The sequence below is a fragment of the Balaenoptera acutorostrata genome, chromosome 2, assembly GCF_949987535.1.
Source record: "Balaenoptera acutorostrata chromosome 2, mBalAcu1.1, whole genome shotgun sequence".
Classification (NCBI taxonomy): domain Eukaryota; kingdom Metazoa; phylum Chordata; class Mammalia; order Artiodactyla; family Balaenopteridae; genus Balaenoptera; species Balaenoptera acutorostrata.
In genome coordinates, this window is record NC_080065.1 from 166,154,286 (window position 1) to 166,175,664 (window position 21,379).

The following is a 21,379-nucleotide window of genomic DNA, read 5'->3' on the forward strand; positions in this document are numbered from 1 at the left end:
TCTTTTATTCTCTTCTCTTTACCTTTGTGCATGTTTGGAAATGTCCATAATTAAGCTTTAAAAGTAATCTAGGTAAAGTCTTTGTTAAAAAAAATTCTCTACTAATAGCACCTTTCAGTGAACACTGGAATATGAAAATCTAAATTCACTTCAGTGTAGTTTTTTTCTTTAAAAAAAATTCTAATTGTGGTAAAATACACGTCACACAATTTACCATCTTAACTATCTTCAAGTGTGCAGTTCAGTATTAGGTACATTTATATTGGGCCACCGATCTCCACAACCCTTTCATCTTGCCATGGACTTCCCCAGACTTCTCTCAATCCTTCCCCCTCCCTCCCATACTTCCCCACTGCCTGCCACCCATAAATCACTATAACCAAGGGACTGGAGCCCAGGTCTCACAAGTTCCAGGGCAAGGTTCCCTGCTACCACCCTGGGTGGCAGCTGGGCCTGGGCCTGGCTGTGGGGCCAGTGGGCTGGCCAGGCAGCCTGGACTTCCGGGCAGCTTTCACACTGCAGTCCTGCTGGCTCCTGCAGATCTGAGCTCTCTGCCCCAGGGCAGGCACCTGAGCAAGTCCAGGCAGCTCTCAGCTTCCACCTCCACCTGTTGGCCTGAGGCCGCCCCAGGTCACCAGGGGAGGGTGCGCAGGGAGGGCAAGCGAGGTGAACTCAGGCTCCTCCCCAGCACGAGTGACTCAAGGAGGGGAGTCCAGGTCCCAGGAGTCCACTTTCAGCCCAGGGCGTGGGGTGCAGGCAGGTGAGCAGGGTCCTACTCCCTCCACCCCGACAGCCACAATGCCCCGGTTGTGACACAGCTCTTGGGTTTAGAACAATCTTGGACCTGGCAGAAGCTACAGCGGGCACCAGGAGTTACCTGTTAGCCTGCTCTTGCCGTGGTCTGAAATCCTCAGTTGCTGCCTCTCCAGGAACGGCCAGCTCTCCTCCCTCCTCCCTTCACCCTCGGGCTAGGGCCTGGCCCCAGGGGACAAGAGAGGACAAAGGAGGGCAACGAGTGAAGAGTGGGTGGGCGGGGGACACACAGCTGTGAAGCCCCTGTAAGTGCCAGTTCTTTCCCATGGGTTAAGCCATTTCATTTATGACCTGGTTCTGCCTGTTTACAAGTGAAGAAACTGAGGCTCTGAGAGGTCACCAGGAAGTTACAGACTCAGGATTAGAGCCAGGGCCGCCTTTCTTCATCCTCCTCCTCCTGGTTAGAAAGCAGTCATGAAGTGGCTTTTTTGCAGATGGTGGGTCGGAGCTGAGCATGGTCAACCGTCAGGTTTGGGGAGGCACTGGGGGACGTGGACTGGGGGCTCAGAACTCACTGTCTCCTGGGGGTGACAGCCAGATGACCCACAAGTGCCGATGCACTGCATCAAGCGCTGACCCAGTGACAGAGGATGGGGGAGTGGTTTTGCCTTGGCGGTGGGAGGAGGGGCCTTGGGCACAGTGGATGCCCTTAATGGATTTTCCCAACAACAAGCACTTACAGAGGAGGACACTGAGGCAGTCCCCAGCACAGAGGTCCGTGAGGCAAGGGGCCAGAGCTGGGCCTGAAGGAGCTGTGGGACCAGTCCTGAAGATGGGACGCCACCTCTCAAGCAGAGGAGAGTGGAGACATAATGCATAGGCTGGAAAGTGCCCTCCAGGGCAGAGTGGGGAAAGGCCAAGAGCAGGCAGTAGGGAGCCCAGGCAGGCTGCTGCAAAAATCAAGGAGAAAGGTGATGAGGCCAGAGGTGGCAGCCAGAGAGAAGGGGACAATTCCAAGCCTCCATGGGTGGCTCCAGGGTTCTACAGTCTTGGCCACTCACAAGGAGCATGGACGCACATACGACCCAGCCCAGGGAACCAGACCCAAGACAACGTGAGTGCGTGCTGGGTGGGGGTTAACAGCTTTCCCAGCCACCTTAAGTCAGGCTCTGTGGCAAGCATTCTGACCTTCTGATCAACCTTCCCCGTAAGGAGGAGAACGACAAACTGACATTTACAGACGCCTACTATCTGCCAGATACCGTGCTGCGCGTGTGCTTCACAGATGATACTTCATTTAATCCTCCCAGCCAAATTATGATCTCCTTTTTGAGATGAGAAAACCAAGCTGCAGAGAAAGCAATGAAGTTGTCCAAGGCCAGCTGATTCAGGAAGTGGGCGCACCCAGGGAGCTTCTTTCCCTTCCCCGGCCCCAGGCCTTAAGTGCCTTGCCCCTTGACATGTGGGCAGTGTGGTTCCTGAGCCAGCTCCGCAGGGTTGCCGAGTCTGGGGGCAGGTGGCCCAGGCAGAGGTATCTGCCCTGTGAGCCCAGGAAGGTGAGCAAAGTTCACTGCATACAACCCCCACCCCCACCCACTCTGGCCTCTCCCACGCTGTCCAGGCAAGCATGTAGAGGGGGACAGAGACCTAGTTCCTGCCCAGCCCATCTTCATTTTTTGTTTTGTTTTGTTTTGTGTTTCACTGAGGCTGCTGGCATTTAGTTTTGCTGGCATTTATTATTTATTATTGTAACCACATCAACTCTGTGATACACGAATTTGACTAAATGCACTTGGTTGTTGTGTCTAAAAATGTGATAATTCAAGGAATGTACAGGAGAAAGAAGGTGGAAAAGCAAACACAATGAGTAGAATATTTTACAAAACTGAAAATGACACCAGTTAGGTTAAAATAAAGGAGAACATCCAATTAACATATATACTTTCAGTTTTGTGCTATATTTAAAGGATATTTTCAACATTCAAATTTAACTTGTTTTTGAAAAATAGCTTCACTGAAATATAATTCACATACCATTTAATTAATTCATTTAAAGTGTATAATTCAGTGATTTCTAGTTGAGAAATCACCTCAATCAATTTTAGAATATTTTCATCACCAAAAAAGAAATCTCATAACTATTAGCAGTAACTCCTCATTTCTCACAAATCCCCAGTCCTAGGAAACCGTTAATTGACTTTCTGTCTCTATAGATTTGCCTATTCTAGACATTTTATATAAATGGAATCATATAATATGTGGTCTTTTGAGACCGGCCTCTTTCACTTAGCATAGTAGTTTCAAGGTTTATCCATGTTGTAATAGGTATCAGTACTTCACGCATTTTCACAGCCAAATAATATTTAGAGCTATAAATTTCCCCCTAAGTACTGCTTTAGCTGCATCCAATAAACTTTTGGCATGTTGGATTGTCATTTTCATTCATCTCAATGTATTTTCTGATTCCCTTTGTGATTCTTCTTTGACTCGTTGATTATATAGAAGTGTATTGTTTAATCTTCACATATTTGTGAATTTCCCAAATTAATTTTGTCATTGATATCTAATTTAATTCCTTTGCCAGAGAACATAATTTATATGATTTCAATCCTTTTAAACTTACTGAGGTTTGTTGTATGGCCTAGCACATGGCCTATCCTGTAGAATATTCCATGTGCACTTGAGGAGAAGGTGCATTCTGCTGCTGTTGGATGGAGTGTTAGGTCTGCTTGGGTTATAGTGTTGTTCAAGTCTTATATTTCCTTGTTGATCTTCTAACTAGTTGTTCTATCCACTATGGAAAGTGGGGTATTGAAATCTCCAACTATTGTGCAATTTCCTATTTCTTGGTTCAATTATATGCATTTTTGCTTCATGTAATTTGGGGCTATGTTATCATTTTCTCTAATTAAATCAGTATCCTCAGATTTGCTAATATATCCTTGTCTAAATTTTTATGAGGTAATTTTCAGGAAGCTTTATATTATAAGAGACACTGAGATAACTCTTTTTGAGAATCCATCCCTGCTGTTAAACAATAGTCAAAATTAGGTTGATTTGTCTTTTTTATAATACAAATATAACAGAAGCTTAGTTTATTACTTTGCAAAATGGATATACTATTACTAATATTAATTCTAATACATTTATAAGGAAACTATTTTAACTATTTTGCAGTTTCCAAAAACCATTAGACATTATAGAAATGAAGTATATTTGTCTATGAGCAACTGATACCTTAATTATTATTATTATTTTTTAAATTATTTTATTTTATTTTTGGCTGCATTGGGTCTTCATTGCTGTGCGCGGGCTTTCTCTAGTTGCAGAGAGCAGGGGGCTACTTTTCGTTGCGGTGCATGGGCTTCTCATTGCAGTGGCTTCTCTTGTTGTGGAGCACGGGCTCAGAAGTTGTGGCGCACGGGCTTAGTTACTCCGCAGCATGTGGGATCTTCCCGGACCAGGGCTCAAACCCATGTCCCCTGCATTGGCAGGTGGATTCTTAACCACTGCGCCACCAGGGAGCCCAGTCCACCTTCTTAAAGGCCTCAGAAAGGCAGATCAGAAGCTAAGGGCCAAGGGGACAGAGGCGAGAACAAGAGGCAGCCAGCGTGGAGGGAAGGAATATAGTTGAACTCCTAGGTGGCAAGAGTTTTAGCTTCCACACCCAGCTCTGCAGGAACTAGCTCTGTAATGTGTTTTGAATGAGCAAGTCATGTGTCTTCTCTAGACCCTAGTTTTTCCATCAGAGGCAGTTGAACTGAGGGCAACCAAGGGTTCACTGTCATGCTCTGTGGTTAACACCCTAAGGTATTAAGCTTCTGAATATGCATAGGAAGATATGAGGATGCATGGCCGTGGAGGGGGAGGAGGAGGCACTTTCTGGATTAGAACTGAAGGCAGCTGGTCCCCTCAGCCTTGCACCTGGATGGGGACCATCCAGGTGACTGGGACAACCTCAAAGGGCTCCGAGAAGCCAGGCAGGAAGGAACTCTGCCAGGCCAGCTCCTCAACTTCTGGGAAGTGGTGGTGGGGTCCTCTTAGCAGTACAGAGCCCAGAGCCTGTGCAGGAGGCTGGGGACAGGTAGCCCAGTCCAGGCTGGAGGGGGCCACAGACCTGAGCTGTTTCTGTGAATGACAGCTCTGCTAGAGGGATGGAGCGAGGCTTCTCTCTACCCCTTACCCAGCCCACTGCGCTCTGCACCTTGATGCCCAGCAGCCAAGGGTCCACCAGCCTTCCACCTGCAGCTGCTGTCTCTGGTTGAAGCCAGTTTCTTGGTATTCCATTCAGCGGAGACACTCTTGCCCCTCTCCCCTCCCCACCCTGCCTTTTATATCTCTGGGCTCCTGAGTACCTTCTGATTTCCTTCTCTCCTGCTGGGATGTTCTAAGATATTGAACACGCTTCTCCTCCCACCTCCCTCTGGCAGCTTAGTGCTGGGAAAAAACATTGGGCTGGGGGTTGGGGGTGGGGGGTCAGAAGACCTTGGATAAGTCACTTATCATTGATCCCTTCCCTCTCCTCCTCACAGAATTTCTTGCCAAGACAAGTCAATTCTTTCAGACCATCTCATGAACGTCCTTCATCTCTTCCTCTCCTTACTGCCCCTGCCCTCCGTGGCCCTGTTTCTGTTCCCTGACACCCCTCTAATCCGGCCTCCCTGCCTCAACCACTTCACAGGGCCTGTGTACACGCCCCAAAGTCCGGCTTGGTCCTCACACTCCCTTCTCTTAACACCTCAGAGGCTCCCACTGTCTAGTTCAAGAGGTCTTCCTGGGTCTGCTCAAATGTGCCACCTGTGCTCCATCTCTCCCACTGACCTTTCCCATGCCAGGGCTCCAGGCTCACTAGCAAGCTTGCCTTTACCCAGCCATGTGCTGCTTTCTCCAGCCGTAGGCTCTTGCTCCATCATGAGCACCCTCCTCCATGGAAATGGCTTTCATCCTTCAAGTGCCATCTCAAAAGCCACTTCCCCAGTGAGGCCTTCCCTCAGGTGCCCATAAAGGTGAAGCGCGTCCTTGCGCTGAAACTTCATCTGTAACCCTACCGGACTGGGGGCTCCCCAAGGGCTGACACCCAAAGTAGTTATTAATGAGTTTTCTTAATTAGACAAGTCCTCTGAAGTCTGGCACTTCTATTGTTAGGACATTGGTCAGGGCAGCACAGAAGACACGGGCTGCAAACTGGTGGCCTGTGGGCCAAGTCTGATTAATGGGTAATGATGTCTTTTTTTTTAATTGAGGTAAAATTCACATAACATAAAATTAAACTTTTTTTTTGGCTGCGCCAGGTCTTAGTTGCGGCACATGGGATCTTCGTTGCAGTCTGCAGAATTTTTAATTGCGGGCATGGGGGATCTAGTTCCCTGACCAGGGATCGAACCTGGGCCCCCTGCATTGGGAGTGGTGAGTCTTAACCAATGGACCACCAGGGAAGTCCCCAAATTAACCATTTTTAAAGTGTAGAATTCAATGGCATTTAGTGCATTCACACTGTTGTGCAACCACCACCTCTATCTGGTTCCGAAACATTTTCCTCATCCCAAAAGGAAACCCCATACCCATTAAGCAGTCACTCCTCATTCCTCCCTCCCCACAGCCTCTGGCCCTAATCTGCCTTCTGCTGGATTTACCTGCTTCATGTAAGTGAAATCATACCACATGTACTCTTTAGTGTCTGGTTTCTTTCACTTAGCAAAACTGGCAGATCATCCATGTTGTAGCATGTATTAGGACTCCATTCCTTTTTATGGTTGAATAATATTCCATCTGTGGATATACCACATTTTGTGTATCCATTCATCTGTTGGTGAACCCTTGGGTTGTTTTCACCTTTGGGCTATTGTGAATAGTCCTGCTACGAACATTCGTGCACAAGTGTCTGTTTGAGTCCCTGTTTTCAATTCTTTGGGGTATACCTAGGAGTGGAACTGCTGGGTCATACCTCACTATATGTTTATAACCTTTTGTGGGAAACGCGGTGTTTTGTTATTTGAATCTGAACGCCTTTAGGTGTCCATTTCTGTCTCCGTTTCCATCTTCTATTGCCCGTTTGACTCACATTATTTGCCTGGCCCCTGAAGGCATCTGAATTTGCTCCCCCTACAAGGCTTTGGCAGCAAAAAAAAAAAAAAACCTTAGCGCCCAATTCAGTCGCTAACGAGCCCGAAACCTTGGGTAAATGTCTCCACACCTCTCGGACTACTCTTTTGCTCAGCCTCAAAAGGGAATAATACTGCTTACCTAAGAGGAGGCGGCGAGAATCAAGGAGGTGATGGACGGAACGCGCCTCTTCCGAAGCTGTCGGGTTCTGGAAACCGAGACGGGCGGGCGAGGCAGGAGGAGAGGAGACGGCGGCGGAGGAGCGGGACGGGCTGGGCGCCCTCTGGGAGCATCGGCCACGCTTCGGGCTGCGGACTGGCCCGGGTCCGAGCTGGCGCACACCGGGCGCCCGCGACGCAGAGCGCAACCAGCAGGGAGCTCAGGCGCCACCGCCGCGCGACATCTCGGCGGGCAGGCTTAAGCTGGAGCCGAGACCCCGGGCGGGGCTCAGGTTGGCACGCAGTGGGCGGGGGTGGCCCCTTTCCCCGCCCCCCACATCCGGGGGCCTGGGCCCGGCTGTGGGCCGGCCGCGCGCCAGTGAGTCAGGCCGGGTTTTCCCTCCGCCTCTGGGGCAGGCTAGGGAGCGCTGCCGAACGAATTGGCGTTCCTCCCTCGCCAATCCGGCTTCGGCGCCCGCCCGCCCGCGTTTTTCCGGCGCCTGCCGCCTGGCCGCTCCAGCCTGGTTCGCAGTCTCGGCTGGAGACGGCGCCCTGGAGGGAGGGTTCAAATCCGCGCAAGGGAGCTGCAGCGCGCGAGGGGTGCGGAGCGGAGCCGGCATGGTGAGTGGGGCGCGCAGCGGCCTGGGGCCGGACTCGGGGGGTGGGGCCGGCCGCCGAGGTCTAGCTAATCCGGCGACCTTGGCTAAGCCGGAGCCCTACGCCGGCCGAGGTTCACGTCTGAGAAGTGAGCGAGGGTGGCAAGGTGCGGTGTGCGCCCAGGTACCCCTTGCTTCCAGATACCGAAGCACCGAGGTGCGGGTTCGGGGACCGTCCGCGAGCAGGGACGCTCTGCTGGGAGGGCGGGCGGCAGGTTACGCTGCAAACGCGCTTTTCTTGGAGCAGCTCCCGGGACCCCTGCACCACCGCTGGGGTGGGGCAGGTGCCCTTGGCGCTGGAGTCTGACCTCGGCTTCCGCGCCCCCAGCCTATCCGCTCGGGGCAAGCCTTAGAGAGGAGCCTGGAAGAGACATCCCCTTCCGCCCCTCAGGTAGCTGGAGGACCTCCCGCAGTTCTGGGGGAGCCCTCGCCTCGGCCACAGCCTTCCCTGGGGAAATTCCATGGAGATGCCAACCTCGTCTGCCCCTCCACCTTACCCACGAGACCCCTCTCCTGCCCTCTCCCGCCCCCTCCGGGATACCCCCTTCCTCCACTAACCCCCTACCCTGTACGAGCGGCAGCTGCCAGCCTGCTGCCAGGGGTCCCATGAATAGGGAACGCTCCCAGGTCTTGAGCACCATCCCAGTCTGGCCACAACCTTTGGCCAAAGTGAGGGCCGCCTGGGGCCGGGCGGAAATCGGGGCCCTGACTGCGTCCAGAAAAAGGACTGGGACCTGTCATCTCCTACCCGGCAATCTCCCCGCCTCCACGAGCAGATCGGGGCTCTCCTTGCTTGCACCAGGGGCTCAGCCTGTCCCTCGGCCTCGGTGCTCCCTGCCCGGCCTAGGCAGGGAGAGAGGCCGGAGGCTATCCTGGGCCCGGTGATCGGCCTCCTCCCAGAGCCCTCCTAGGCAGGGCTTCTCTCTCTACCGGCTGGCTGTGTGTGGGTGTGTATGTGCGAGACTGAATGAATGCAGTCAGCCTGCTCCCGCCACCGCCTCTATAGAGCTAGCAGCTTCCAGGGCTCATAGAGTCCAAATGCAGCCGTGCTTCCACTATTTCTTCCTGACCCAGGGGCAAGCAGGGGGGGATTCCAGGCTGAGGGGACTGGGATCCAAACCAACTTGGTTGCAGGTGCCCTTGCAAGTGTGGGGAGCTGAGCAGATATAATACACAGCAGTGTGTGCCCATGGAGGGCAGCTGGTAACCCCTGGCTGGGACAGCCTGGAGCAGAAGAGAGGGCCTTGCCTGGGGAGTTGGGATTGCTCGTCTTGTGGGATCTTAGGCAGCTCACCTCTTTCTGGGCCTCAGTTTCCCTAGCTGTAAGATGGGGTAAGGGTAACTACTGTCTTTCCCGCCTCCATGAGGCTGTCGTGGAGATGAGATGATGAAACAAAAGGGCTGATAAAAACTGTAGAGTGCTGTGCAACTGTAAGTGACCATATAGTGATACTAAGAATCACTCCTGCAGCATTTAGACGCTGGACTCTGCCTTTTCACAGGTCAAAGTGGGACTAGGGAATGCCAGCCTCTCCCATTCCCTCCTTGGGCCCCTCTTACTGACTGCCCCCTCTTGGAGCTGGGACATTCCAGTCCCATTCCTCAGGGGCAGCTGCAGTCATGCCCCTCAGCAAAGCTGATCCCACAGCAGGTGGTGGGACCCTCCTCTGGGGCCAGGGCTCAAGAGGGGCTAAAGGCATCCAAGGCCAGACTGGGAGCTTCCTACCCGAGTACTCTGGGTACACCCCAGAGGAGATGCACAGTGGGGTCAGGGCAGGCTTCTAAACGTGGGGAGCCTGTGTACTTTTTCCAATGCAGCTGAACATGACCTTAGGCACATTATTTTACCTTCTGGGCCTCAGTTTTCTCTTCTGAAGTGGGGGATGACACTATTCCCTTCCCATGTGTGTTGTGAGCATGTGGTAGGCCCAGCATCAGGCTGACTCAACAAGGCACCCACTAAGGGACACTGGGATGCCTCCCTGAGTGTCCTCTCTTTTTCTGCTTCATGGCCAGGGTGGTCCCCCAGCCCTGTTCTCCTGTCTCCACCAAGGGTTGGTCCAAAGGAGATGCTCCCAGTGTCCAGGCTCTCCGTGTTTCTGGCTAATCTTGGAGTGGGTGGAGGGGGAGGTGGAAGCAGAAGTAAAGGGGCCCTGTTGGGGCCAACCAGGACCCAGGCAGAATAGGACCTATGTGGCCCAGCCGAAACCTTGCTGGCAGGGCAGTGGGGTGGTGGTGGTGAGGTTCAGCTCTGTTCAGAGCTCTGGGCCCCAGGCACGTAATGAGTTCTGGGCGGGGAAGCCCAGGCACTTGGAGGAGGAGGCCCTGTTTTTTGCTCTGGCGGTCCCAGTGGGGCTGCAAGGCACTTGCTGTCTCTCCCTCCCTCCTCCCCCGCCACATCCTCTCCTGCACAGCTGCCCTGGCCTGAGTGGACCAGTCCCTGGGCTTCCAAGCAGTGGGAAGGAATGTGTGTATTGGGAGTGTGGGGGAGGCAGGGGAGGTGGATGGTCTCCTTTAGGAAAAAGGACTGTCCCCAGACTGAAACCTGGGCAGGGTGGAGCCTCCCAAAAGCCAGGGGCGTTAGCCCCACTGGGGGAGCTAATAATATAGCCAGAGAAGTTATCTAGGAGGGGTGGAGGGTGGAGGGGAGAGGGTGGGGGCCTTTGGGAAAGACAAAGGGAAGAGCTGTTTTTGCCCCTCCATCTAGCTCCATAGTTATTTCAAATTGCTCAACTCACTTGTGGAGAAAAGCCGGTCCCGTGTGTGCGCACGCGCACACACACACACATACACACTCCCCTACATCTAGCAGCCTTAGGGCTAGGGAAGACAGTATGTATTCGTGTGTTATGTGTGTGTCTGGAAGGTGATCAGTGCTGTGTGGATGACCTTGCGCGTGACTGTGTCTGCTGTTGGATCCTCTCTGTGTCCTCTAACGGAGGAACTTCTGTGCCGCTGATGGCGCTGACTGGACTGCCGTATGTGTGTGGTGTATGTGCTGTTTTGGCCCATGGCTGCCTCTCCCCTGGACCTGAGACCCTTCGTGGGGGTTATGGAGTGTCGGTTATTGCTCCCTGAGATAGGAAATGAGGCTCTGGCCAGGGGAACGTGAGGAGCTGTGTGTTTGGGATAAAGTGGGCATATTTGGCACCACTGCCACCATCCCAACCCCCATGCTGTCACCAGGCTTGCAGTTCACAAGCCCTTTCACCTCCCCATCTCTGTGACTGTCACAGCAACCCTATAAGGATGGCAGGGCAGGTAGAGTCTTTCCCACTTTGGGGAAAGGTGGGGAAACTGAGGCATGGCGAAGGGAGGTGCCCCGTGGAGAGATGGTGTGAGAGTGGGCTGGAGACCAGATTCTCTGCTGTCTACCTCCCCAAGAAGCAGTGACAGGAGTTCAGTGGGCTCTCCGACACAGCGGTGTCTGTTGCTGGGTGGGCTTGTCATGGTGAGGGGGGTGTCAGATTGGGGGGCAAGATGCTTCAAGTCCAACTCTTGGGCCGTGGGTGCATCCTGGGTCCCCACTAGACATTTGGCAGTCGTGGTACTAGAATCACAGACATCCTCACTCTGACCAGCTCTTTGACCTTTGGCAAGCCACTTCACCTTTCGGAGCCCCCAGTGCCCTTATCTAAAAAACCAGATAGTTAACCATGTGCCAGGACTCCGTGAGACCCCTACACAGGGCCATGTCACTGTAGGTGCCCAGCACGTGTCATTCCTTATCTGGATGACTCCCTTAACCCTGTGTGGCTTGTGACACCCCCAGAGGGGTTGAGCTGTCTGGGGGCTGGCTGGTAGGGGATGGTTGGGAAGGTTGCTTTTGCCCGGCGTGAGATTGAGGGCCACAGGGTGTGGGGGCAGGGCCGTGCCCTTCCACCCCCCTCCCTCCTTCCCACTCCTTGTGAGCTTTGTGTTCTACAAACACAAAACCTGGAAATGGTTGAGGAAGATGGAACCTCCTAACCATTGTTTGGAGCGGGAGTCAGTGTCCCGGAAGCATATTGGGTTGCGGGGCAGGGGTGCGGGGGTGGATGGGCAGCTGCATTGTGCCTGCTGGGTGTCTGTCCGTGAAAGGGAACAGCTGGCTGGGAGGCAGAGAAGGTGGCATTCGTTCATTTGGCAAGTCCTTTCTGAGCACCTACTGTGTGCCAGGTGCTGGGCTGGACACAGGGGATCCAGCCGGGCACTAGGGACAGGCGCTGCCCTCCACAGTGTGGTCCCAGCACAGGTGGGAGACCTGGTCGCTCGGGAACTTGCTGGCGGCGTTCACGTGTCTACCAGCTAAGCTCAGCTTCAGCCAGCCTGTGTTGATCCTGGCTGTAGGCCAGGCCCCGGACTGGGCGTTTTGTCCTCTAATCTTAGCCAGTCCTCCTAGCATCCCTGAGTGATAAGAGTTGTCATGGCCATTGTCCAGATGAGGAAGCCAGGGCCCACACGCTGATTGGTTCCACACATTGGGTCAGGATTTGGGCCCCGCTGCCTGGTGGTGGGCTTTGGAGGAGCAGCATATACAGGGGCTGGCAGGGGCTCTGGCTGCCCCTTCCCCCTGCCTCGCACCACTGCCCCAACACGGACACCTGTTCCGGAACTTGTGGCCATTGTTCCCACCGTCCTTCTTCCCCTCGGGCCCTTCCTGTTTGTATCCCTCCTGCGGTAGCCCCCAACCCCACCCGTGCCAGGTGCTTCCCTTGGGAAAACTCTGACCCTCTACAGGAAGAGGGGTTGAATGGGGTTTTCCCCCTCCCAAGGGAAGAAGGAATGGAAATTCTGAGGCCACCGGCCCTGGTTCCCTGGTGCCCTCTGCCCACCCACCACACTGGGTGCCTGGCAGGAGAATGAACAAAGTTAGAGTCAGACAGCGATGGAGTCCTCAGCTGGCCCAGTCCTGGGAGGGGCCCCTATCCTGCTGCTTCAGGTCCTGGTCCCCCGTGACCCCAGTCACACACTGGCCCCTAGTTGGAGCTGGAGCACTAGACAGGTGGCCTTGGGACCTTTACTGCTTTCTCTAGGAATCCTGTCCTGGATTCTCTCTAGAACCCACATCTGCCACTCCTGGGTGGGCCAGGTGGGGAGCTGACACAGAGAGCAAGCACTGGTTTTAGGGCATCAGGGGAGTTGGGCAGAAAGCACCTACCTGCTCTGATGGAGCCTCCCGACCCCCAGAAGCAGCCGCCTGTGCCCTGGTGAAACTTCATGGCCACAGCCCCAGGCGCTGCTGGCATTGCCATGGGCAACGTGGGCAGCCTGTTGGAACGGCAGGACTTTTCCCCTGAAGAGCTACGGGCAGCACTCGCAGGGTCTCGGGGCTCCCGCCAGCCTGATGGGCTCTTCCGGAAAGGCGTGGGCCAGCGCGAGCTCTTCAGCCACCTGCACCTCCCCAAGAAGGACAGCAAGACCACCAAGAAGGCCCCTCGGAACGAGCCTGCCGACTATGCCACCCTCTACTACCAGGAACATCCTCGGGCTGGTGACTTCAGCAAGACTTCGCTGCCTGAGCGGGGTCGTTTTGACAAGGTGTGCCTCTGCTTTGCCCCTCCCCACTGTGGTAGTGTGGGGATGGGGGCTTCCTTGGAGACCCTGATGCTGGGATGGGATGTGAAAGCCTTTTTTTTTTTTTTTTTTTTTAATAACATGCGGAATTTTTTTTTTTAATATTTATTTATTTGGTTGTGCTGGATCTTAGTCGCGGCAAGCAGGCTCCTTAGTTGCGGCACATGGGCTCCTTAGTTTTGGCAGGTGGCCTCCTTAGTTGCAGCATGTGAACTCTTAGTTGCAGCATGCATGTGGGATCTAGTTCCCTGACCAGGGATTGAACTGGGGCCCCTTGCTTCGGAGCGCGGAGTCTAACCACCGCGCCACCAGGGAAGTCCCGTGAAGGTGTTGCTATGGGCTGGCTTGAGACTCGGTCACTGCCTCCTGGCGACATGTCCCCCATGTTCTCAAAGAGGATTCCCAGAGGCTGCGGGAGGGAGCATCGGAGGGAGAGCAGAGCAGTCAGCCCAGGGTCTCATTCCTGCCCTCTCTTCCTGGCAGTGCCACATTCGCCCATCAGTATTCAAGCCGGCAGTGGGCACCGGGAAAGGCTTTGTGTCCACGCAGAGCCTGGCGGCCCACAAGGGTCAGAAGCTGTGGCGCAGCAATGGCAGCCTGCACACGCTGGCCTGCCACCCGCCCCTGAGCCCGGGGCCCCGGGCCAGCCAGGCCCAGGCCCGTGCCCAGCTGCTGCAAGCCCTCAGCCTGGATGAGGGTGGCCCCGAGCCCGAGCCAAGTCTGTCCGACTCCTCCAGCGGAGGCAGCTTTGGCCGCGGTCCCAGCACCGGCCCCAGCCCCTTCTGCTCCTCCCTGGGCCACGTTAACCACCTCGGGGGCTCCCTGGACCGGGCCTCACGGGGTGCCAAGGAGGCTGTGCTGAGCTGCCTGCCCGAACCACCGCCCCCCTACGAGTTCTCCTGCCCCACTGCCGAGGACACGGTGGCCGCGCTGCCCGACTCCTGTGAGGAGCTCAAGAGGGGCCTCAGTGATGAGGACGGCACCAACCCCTTCACGCAGGTGAGAGCAGCCCCTGCCTTGGGGGCTGGTCTGTCCCTTGGCATTAGAGTACAGGGCAGACAGAGGGTCACCAGCCAGCTCTCCCACATGGCTCCTGGCACAAGAGAATAAGGAAGAGAGAGGTGATTTGGCTCCTCTCCCCAAGCCCCACGTGGTGGGGATGTCATGGCATTGGTGGTCCTTGCTGGGAGTTGGGTAGGAGGGAGACTCCCTGGGAGGGCCATGTGTTGAGGACACTTCACCTCTGGAGGACATCCTGGGTTAGGGCACATGTGTGGCCAGAGCATTGGACCCTGGACCCTGTGGTGTTGAGGCACAGGACGTTAGAAGCAGCTGGAGTGTTGGATCTGTGGGCCAGCCGTGGGAGTGCAGGCAGTCGGTGTCCGGGGGGCAGGGCCGTGTGTGGATATCAGGGCATGGCAGGTGCCTCTTCCCCTTGGCAGGTGCTGGAGGAGCGCCAGCGGCTGTGGCTGTCTGAGCTGAAGCGCCTATACGTGGAGCAGTTGCACGAGGTGACCCAGAAGGCCGAGCGTAGTGAGCGCAACCTCCAGCTACAGCTGTTCATGGCCCAGCAGGAGCAGAGGCGCCTACGCAAGGAGCTGCGGGCACAGCAGGGCCTGGGCCCAGAGGCCGATCCCAGTGCCCGACCAGAGGAAGAAGCCCGATGGGAGGTGAGAGACTAGGCATTCAGAAACTCCTGCCTTCATTACTGTCGTCCCATCCTCTGCCTGCCTTCCAACTGGTCCCCCCTTACCCTGCTTTGCTTGGCTCTTGCCCATCCCTGTCCCCCTTCAGGTGTGCCAGAAGACAGCAGAGATTAGCCTCCTGAAGCAGCAGCTGCGGGAGGCCCAGGCTGAGCTGGCACAGAAGCTTGCTGAGATCTTCAGCCTGAAGACGCAACTTAGGGGCAGCCGGGTGCATGCCCAGGCCCAGGACGCAGAGCTGGCCCAGCTGCGAGAGGCTGTGCGGAGCCTGCAGGAGCAGGCCCCTCGGGAGGAGGCCCCAGGCAGCTGTGAGACCGATGACTGCAAGAGCAGGGGGCTGCTGGGGGAGGCAGGAGGCAGTGAGGCCGGAGATGGTGCCGAGCAGCTGCGGGCTGAGCTGCTGAAGGAGCAGCTCCGGGGCCAGGAGCAGGCGCTGCGCTTTGAGCAGGAGCGGCGGATATGGCAGGAGGAGAAGGAGCGGGTGCTGCGCTACCAGCGGGAGATCCAGGGGGGCTACATGGACATGTACCGCCGCAACCAGGCTCTGGAACAGGAGCTGCAGGCACTGCGGGAGCCCCTCGCGCCCTGGAGCCCTCGGCTTGAGTCCTCCAAGATCTGAGGCCAGCGGAGTGAGCTGACAGCAGAAGCACTGTCAGAAGATGGCTTGGACAAGCCCACTCTGAGACGGCCAGCTCCTTCCTTACATTGGTCTGGGGCAGAATCTGCTGAGACCAGCCAAAGATGGAGAGGCTCGCTGACAGGAGGGATCCAGTGGGGCTGTGGGCTGGATGGGGTGCCAGCAGCAGGAGCCAGGGCAAGGCTCTACGGGCGGAGGAATACCCAGGCAGAGCCCAGCCCTGCTCTCTGAAGTAGGTGTGGCCCAGGAAAGGAGGTTTGGGAATGAAGAGCCCTGTGATGCAAAAGGGCCAGTGTGAGGGAGGGAGGCTGGGGTGGGAACACTGGCCTCCCCAGAATAAAATCACATTTTCTACAAGGAGGCACCAGGTGCTGATGTTGGGCCTGTCCCTGACCTGAGTCCAGAGGATCGTGGATGGTCAGGGTTAGGGCTGTTGTACCGGGCTGTCGCTCCACCATGTTCATGGTCAGTGGGGAGGGTATGCCTTGTGCCTCTGTGTGCAGCTGCTGGACATGCACGGTGGGGAGTGGAGGAATCCTTGCCCTGGAACCACAGAGTTCCTTAGCTGCCATGTGGGATGAAATTCCTTTCTTTAGCATCAGTGGGACTTTTCAGAAGGCAAGTCAGCCAAGGTATTGCTATAACGTGAAACGACGTCCTCTTTTTGGAAAGTCTGGGCCCCAGGTTCCCAGGCCCAGCTGGGTGTGGGGCCGGCCTAAGACAGCTTCTGCTGGAGAACCTTAAGCCTCCAGGAGGGGCCCTGCCCCTCCCAGAACATACCTCCCACCTTTTTCTCTGGCTTGTGCACCCCTCCCTCCGTTGGGATGAGGGCCCTGGGAAGGTACAGGAGATGAGGCAGAGAAAGCTTGGTAAAGGGCCAGAACCACAGCAGGGAATGTGGACATTTCCCTGTAGGCATGGGGGGCCATGGGGTATTCTTGAGCAGGAGTGAGATATGATCTGATTCGTATTCTGGAAAGTTCTTTCCTGGGAGGAAGCACCCCCATCCCTGGCCCTGCATTAGGCTCCCTGACCCTTGCTCTTAGCCAAGGCTGGTCCTTGGCCCCTAAAACCCACTCCCATCCTTGCCCTCTCAGACATCTGGCTTCCCCTCTGGTCCCTTGCTCCCTCCTGGGTGGGTGATCTGGAGCACAGAACCAGTCTGGCTGTGCAAGAGGCATCTCCCTAGCCCTTGCTCTGAAGTTTGGTGTCCTTCCAGATGCATCCGTGTAACTGCTGCCATGCATGGAGCGCTTCCTGCCTGCCTGGTGCTGCGTTAGGCTGTCAGGGCGTGGGGGGCCAGGGTTGAATTAGATGTGCTTCCTGCCACAAGGGAGCCAGGACACAGACGTCTCCCTCCCAGGCCCTGTCATGGTGGGGTAGTGGCCACCTCTGGTAATCTCTGCAGAGACCCCCAGTTTGTTCCCTATGGCTGTGATCAGCTCCTTCCCTGGCCACGCCTGGCGGCCCCCTCAGGCCCCAGCAGGTGGGTCCTGGTGGTGGAGTGGAGTCGCTGTGCAGGGGTTTGGATGCAGCTGTGGAGTGTGAGCCAGTGTGCCCCACCTTTTTAGGGCAGAGAGCGGGGTGTGTGTTGTCTGCCGTCGGGGTGGTGTGTTTATGTCTGTGTGAGTGTCAGGTGTGTATAGTAGAGACGTGCTGTGGGTGGTGGGTGTGTCTAAGGGGGTGTGTTTGGGGTTCCTGGGTTGGAGGCCTGGAGGGCTGCTTCCTGGTCCCTCCCTCTGTTGCATTCTTTCCCACCAGTCTCAGCCCCTTTTAGCACTGGCCAGGCTTGGCTGGAGCCTGTGGCCAGGGCAGACCCCTGGGCCTAGCTGAGACCCATCTGGGCTCACCCCTGAGCCCAGGTCCTCTGCCTGGGGAGGGAAAGCAGGGACACTTGGGTTAGGCTGGCCTGTCCATGACAGGCCTTGATACCCATTTCACACACCCCTTCTAATCGAGGTTTCCGGGTCAATGGTTCCTCCAAAGGGCCCTCCAGAGCTCAGTGCTAGCCTGAAGCCTGGGTCACCCCCAGGGCCTGGAGCTGGTCAGGCTGGGTGCCCACGTGCCCCACAGTGGCTGGGGTCCACCTTTTGGTGTCCCAGCTCTGCAGAACAGCTCCCCACCCAGCAATTAGGGAGCTGGGCTGGCCAGTATAGCCAGCGGGGAGTGGGCGGGCGGTACCAAAACTTGGCAACTGTGCCAGAAACCAAGGCCAGGCCCAGATGTACGGGGAGGGCACGAGAGAGCCGAAGCTGGGGTGGCTCAGAGGGAACCAGATCCCTGTGAGCTCATCCCTGCTGGGAAAACCAGTTCCCTGTCCCCAAGCCAGCTGGGCGGCTCTGGGGCCAGCCGATCACAGGTGCCACTGTAGTGGCTACTGCTTGGGGCAGCCCCTCTGTCCTGCCCCTGGTGGACCCCTCAGCTCCCCAGCTGTCCTCAGACCCCCTCCCCCAGCAGACTAGGCCCAAGGGCTAATTCTCTCCAGACTGAGACTAGCTCCCTACACTGGGCTCCCTGCCCTTGGTCCCTCTTGTTCTCAGCTCAGACAGCTTCACATCCTCCAGTGGCTCCCTGGGCCCCTTAACCTGTCACTTGAGGCCTCTGACAGTCTCCCTCCAGGGTCACTGATAGTGGTGCCCCTCCTGATGCCAGCAGCCCTCTGGGCCCTCATTCTCCAGATGCCCCTTCACGGTGCTCAGATCTTGCCTCCTTAGGAAAGCCTTCCCTGCACTGACACCCTGCCTAGGCAATTCCTCACTCCCTATGCCCGCAGCCCCTCTGTCTCTCCACCAGCTTTTTCTGTGCTGTTGGAATTGTCAGTTTGCCTCTGTTTCCACTGGGCTGTGGGCATGGTTGGGGCAGGGCCGGCTCTTTTGTTTTCATCCCCAGAGCCTGCTCTGGTTTCAGCCCAGCAGGCACTGGGGGGCTTTGGAGTCAAGAGAGACCACACCCCTCCCCTGACTAGCATATGGATTCAAGCTGGTGGGGCGGGGGAAAGATGGCAAAGGCTCCAGCTCCGAGCGTTCATTCACCTTTCGTGCCACCTGGTCTGAACCAGGTCTGTGCCAAGCACTGCCATTCACTGCACAGTGATGTACTGAGTGCCTCCCTCGGCGAGGAAGCCAAGGTGGTCAAAGCCTCTGCCCCCATGGCCCTTCCTGGAGGGTGGGGGAGAGAGACAACACACACACAAGTCCACAGTAGTGACTGGGCCAGAAGAGTGCAAACATACAGAGGTGGGGACAACAGAGGCACCTCCACAGCGGTGAGCAAGTCAGCAGATCACGGAGAAGGCAGAGGGAGCCCGTCTGGGGGATTGAGAGTAAATTTCTTTGAGACTGGGGGAGCTGCAGGTATTAGGGAAACTTTTTCCAAAGAGCGTACAGGTGACAATTCAGATTGCATAACCCACCACCCTAGTAGGTGGGGGCTTTAGCCCTCTGTATTGGATTCAGGAAAGAAAAAGAATGTGCTGTTTCTTGAAACAAAAACAAAAGTGAAATAGGTCATGAGAGGTGAAGTTTGAGTGCCATGGGAGTTCAGAGGAGAGCTGGCTCACTTATCACTCCAGGTCATAGGGGGGCGGGGGGATGGATGTTGACCAAACTTTGGTCGGCCACTTCCGAGCTTTCTTTTTGAGTGTGCCTTCCTGTGTCCTTCCTTGTGCAGTCCAGTTCTAGCGAGAATCCTGCTAAGTTAGGTTAGACAGAGTTCTCCCATCCTCCATATCTGATCATATCTAATCTGGTTCCTCAGCCTCCATCATCTCCCAGGTTATGTCTGGTCACTCTGGCCTGCCTTCATTGAGAATCCTCTGAGGTTGTTTAGCCAGTTCCCCCTGCACCTTGAGGTTTCCTCTTAGTAATTTTCCATCTGCTGACCTCCACCCTGCTCCTTGGCTATGAATTCAATGTTTCCTGGTTACATTTGGAGTTGAGGCCACTCTCTGGCCCCTACCACAAAACCCCATTCCAGTAGCCCCCCTTGAATAAAGTCTTCCTTACCATTCTTTAACACGTGTCATGAGTAATTTTTTTCTTTAAAGGGGTAATCTTCTCAGAGGAGGGGAAGTTGGGGGTATTTCCTCTGGAGTAGGGTGAGATGAGGGCATTCCAGGATAGGCCTGGATTTGGCCACAGGGAAGCGTGGGGCATGTCTATGGGAGGGTCTTGTCTGGAAAGGGGTGAAAGGAGGCAAGCTGGACAGCCTGGCAAGCTGGCACAGAAGGACTTCACCTCCTGTGACTGTGGGTGGGTCCCTCAGGCAGCCAAGGAGAAGGGCCAGAACCAGGACCAGCTTTGTGTGTGTGTGACCTGTGTAGTCACCAAGGGCCCCACACTCAGAAGGGCCTTAGACTTGGTGCAATGCTCTGCTGTCATCATCCGGAAGTTAATGATGTTTGAACAAGGGGCTCGCATTTTCATTTTGCTCTGGGGCCTGCAAATGACGTAGCTGCTCCTGGCCTGAACCAAAGCTTTGCAAGGAGTGGCAGGGGTAGGGAGAAACAGGAGACTGGCTGGGAGCCACCTGGAGGGTGGAAGGAAGAGCAGGGCCTGAGTGGGCAACTTGAACCGATGTTGAGCCCTGATGCTCCCAGGTTCTGCAGAAGGCAGGTGGTGGCTGCACTACCTGCCATTGCCCCCCATCCCCCCAGCTATCAGGGGAGGTTCATCTTTTCCTAGCCTGGCCTTCCTGGACACACTCTGGGAGGCAAGGAAGGCTGTTTTTCAGGAGAGCACTCCAGGGATTGTCCTCTCTATCAAGAACCTTTCTTTCCTTCCTTCCTTCCTTCTTTGTTATCTAGTATGCTCTTTGTGTACTGGCCTCCCTGCCCCCTGCCATTTTTAAGGTATAATTTACATACAGGAAAATTCACTGCTTTGATAGTACAGAGAATTGTACAACCAGCCCTACAGAATAGCCAGGATACAGGATAGTTCCATCATCCCCCCCAAATCCCCGTGTACCTCTGTAGTCAGCCATTCTACCCCAACCTCAGGCAACCAGTGATCTGCTTTCTCAATAACCTTGTGTTTGTTTTTCTTTTTTGCCCTTTTTGTGAGCAGTGTTTAATCCCACCACATATTAGAACATATTACAAAGTAGTGAGTAAAACAATATGACATTCGTATAAAAATAAAATTATACCTCAGTGGGAAGAATGAAGAGCAAGAAATAGATTTCATTTTGTAGAAAAATCTTAATATTATGGTAACGGGCTTCCAAATGAGAGGGTAAGGAAGATTATTTTTTAAGCAGTTCTGGGATAACTGGACAAAAATATGGGAAAAAATAAGTCATACTTTGCACCACCCCCTGCAAAATAAAATGGACATGCATTGGGAATTAAATTTTAAAAATCAAATCCTAGGAAACTAGCAAAAGGTAAAAAGACTGTACTGAGTTAGTGGAGAACAGCTAAGTTTTTCTGCTTTGAAGCAGCCACGCTCCAACAAAACAAAACAAAACCAAACCACACAATCCCAACAAGGAAAGATTGACAAAATCAGCCATGTAAGAAAACATGGTGCAACCTGAAAAGTAACGAAACCATGATGTAAGAAGAGCCACATACTGGGGAAAACAATGACAGACAGAGGTGAAGGAGCCTGACGTATGAGCTGGGCATTCTAAGTTCTGGCAGAAGCTAGGCTTTGCTCACACCCAGTATAGCTGAGAGGCAGGCTTCCCCAGAGGAAGTGGGGAAACCTGGGGCGTTCGCGAAACCCTGTGAGGTCCTGCTGGCTTGGATGCAGCCTCAGCCTCGGACTGTGGCCCCAGGCAAGGTTCACTCAACCCTCCGACCCCCACAAC

At 55.0% G+C, this 21,379-nt stretch overlaps 1 protein-coding gene and 1 long non-coding RNA gene across 3 annotated transcripts in view; one reads left to right on the top strand and one right to left on the bottom strand.

The window, feature by feature from the left end:
- The window catches only part of LOC130707107 (uncharacterized), a 46,385-nt gene extending 38,936 nt beyond the window's left edge, over positions 1–7,449 (bottom strand). Inside the window, exon 1 of the long non-coding RNA XR_009007111.1 lies at positions 6,997–7,449. This is a non-coding gene — a long non-coding RNA (uncharacterized LOC130707107). The remainder of the gene's footprint in view (positions 1–6,996) is intronic.
- N4BP3 (NEDD4 binding protein 3) lies at positions 7,365–19,553 on the top strand. 2 transcript variants are annotated; one of them, XM_007169803.2, is made up of 5 exons: positions 7,365–7,634; positions 12,842–13,189; positions 13,709–14,224; positions 14,668–14,895; positions 15,020–19,553. In XM_007169803.2, the coding sequence occupies exons 2-5, from the start codon at positions 12,869–12,871 to the stop codon at positions 15,545–15,547; spliced, it is 1,593 nt and encodes a 530-aa protein (XP_007169865.2). In that variant the 5' UTR covers positions 7,365–7,634; positions 12,842–12,868; the 3' UTR covers positions 15,548–19,553. The 2 variants fall into 2 exon arrangements, with proteins under 2 accessions (XP_007169865.2, XP_007169864.2); XM_007169802.2 differs by having other exon boundaries at positions 7,366–7,634; positions 12,839–13,189.
- Positions 19,554–21,379: the final 1,826 nt, after the last annotated feature.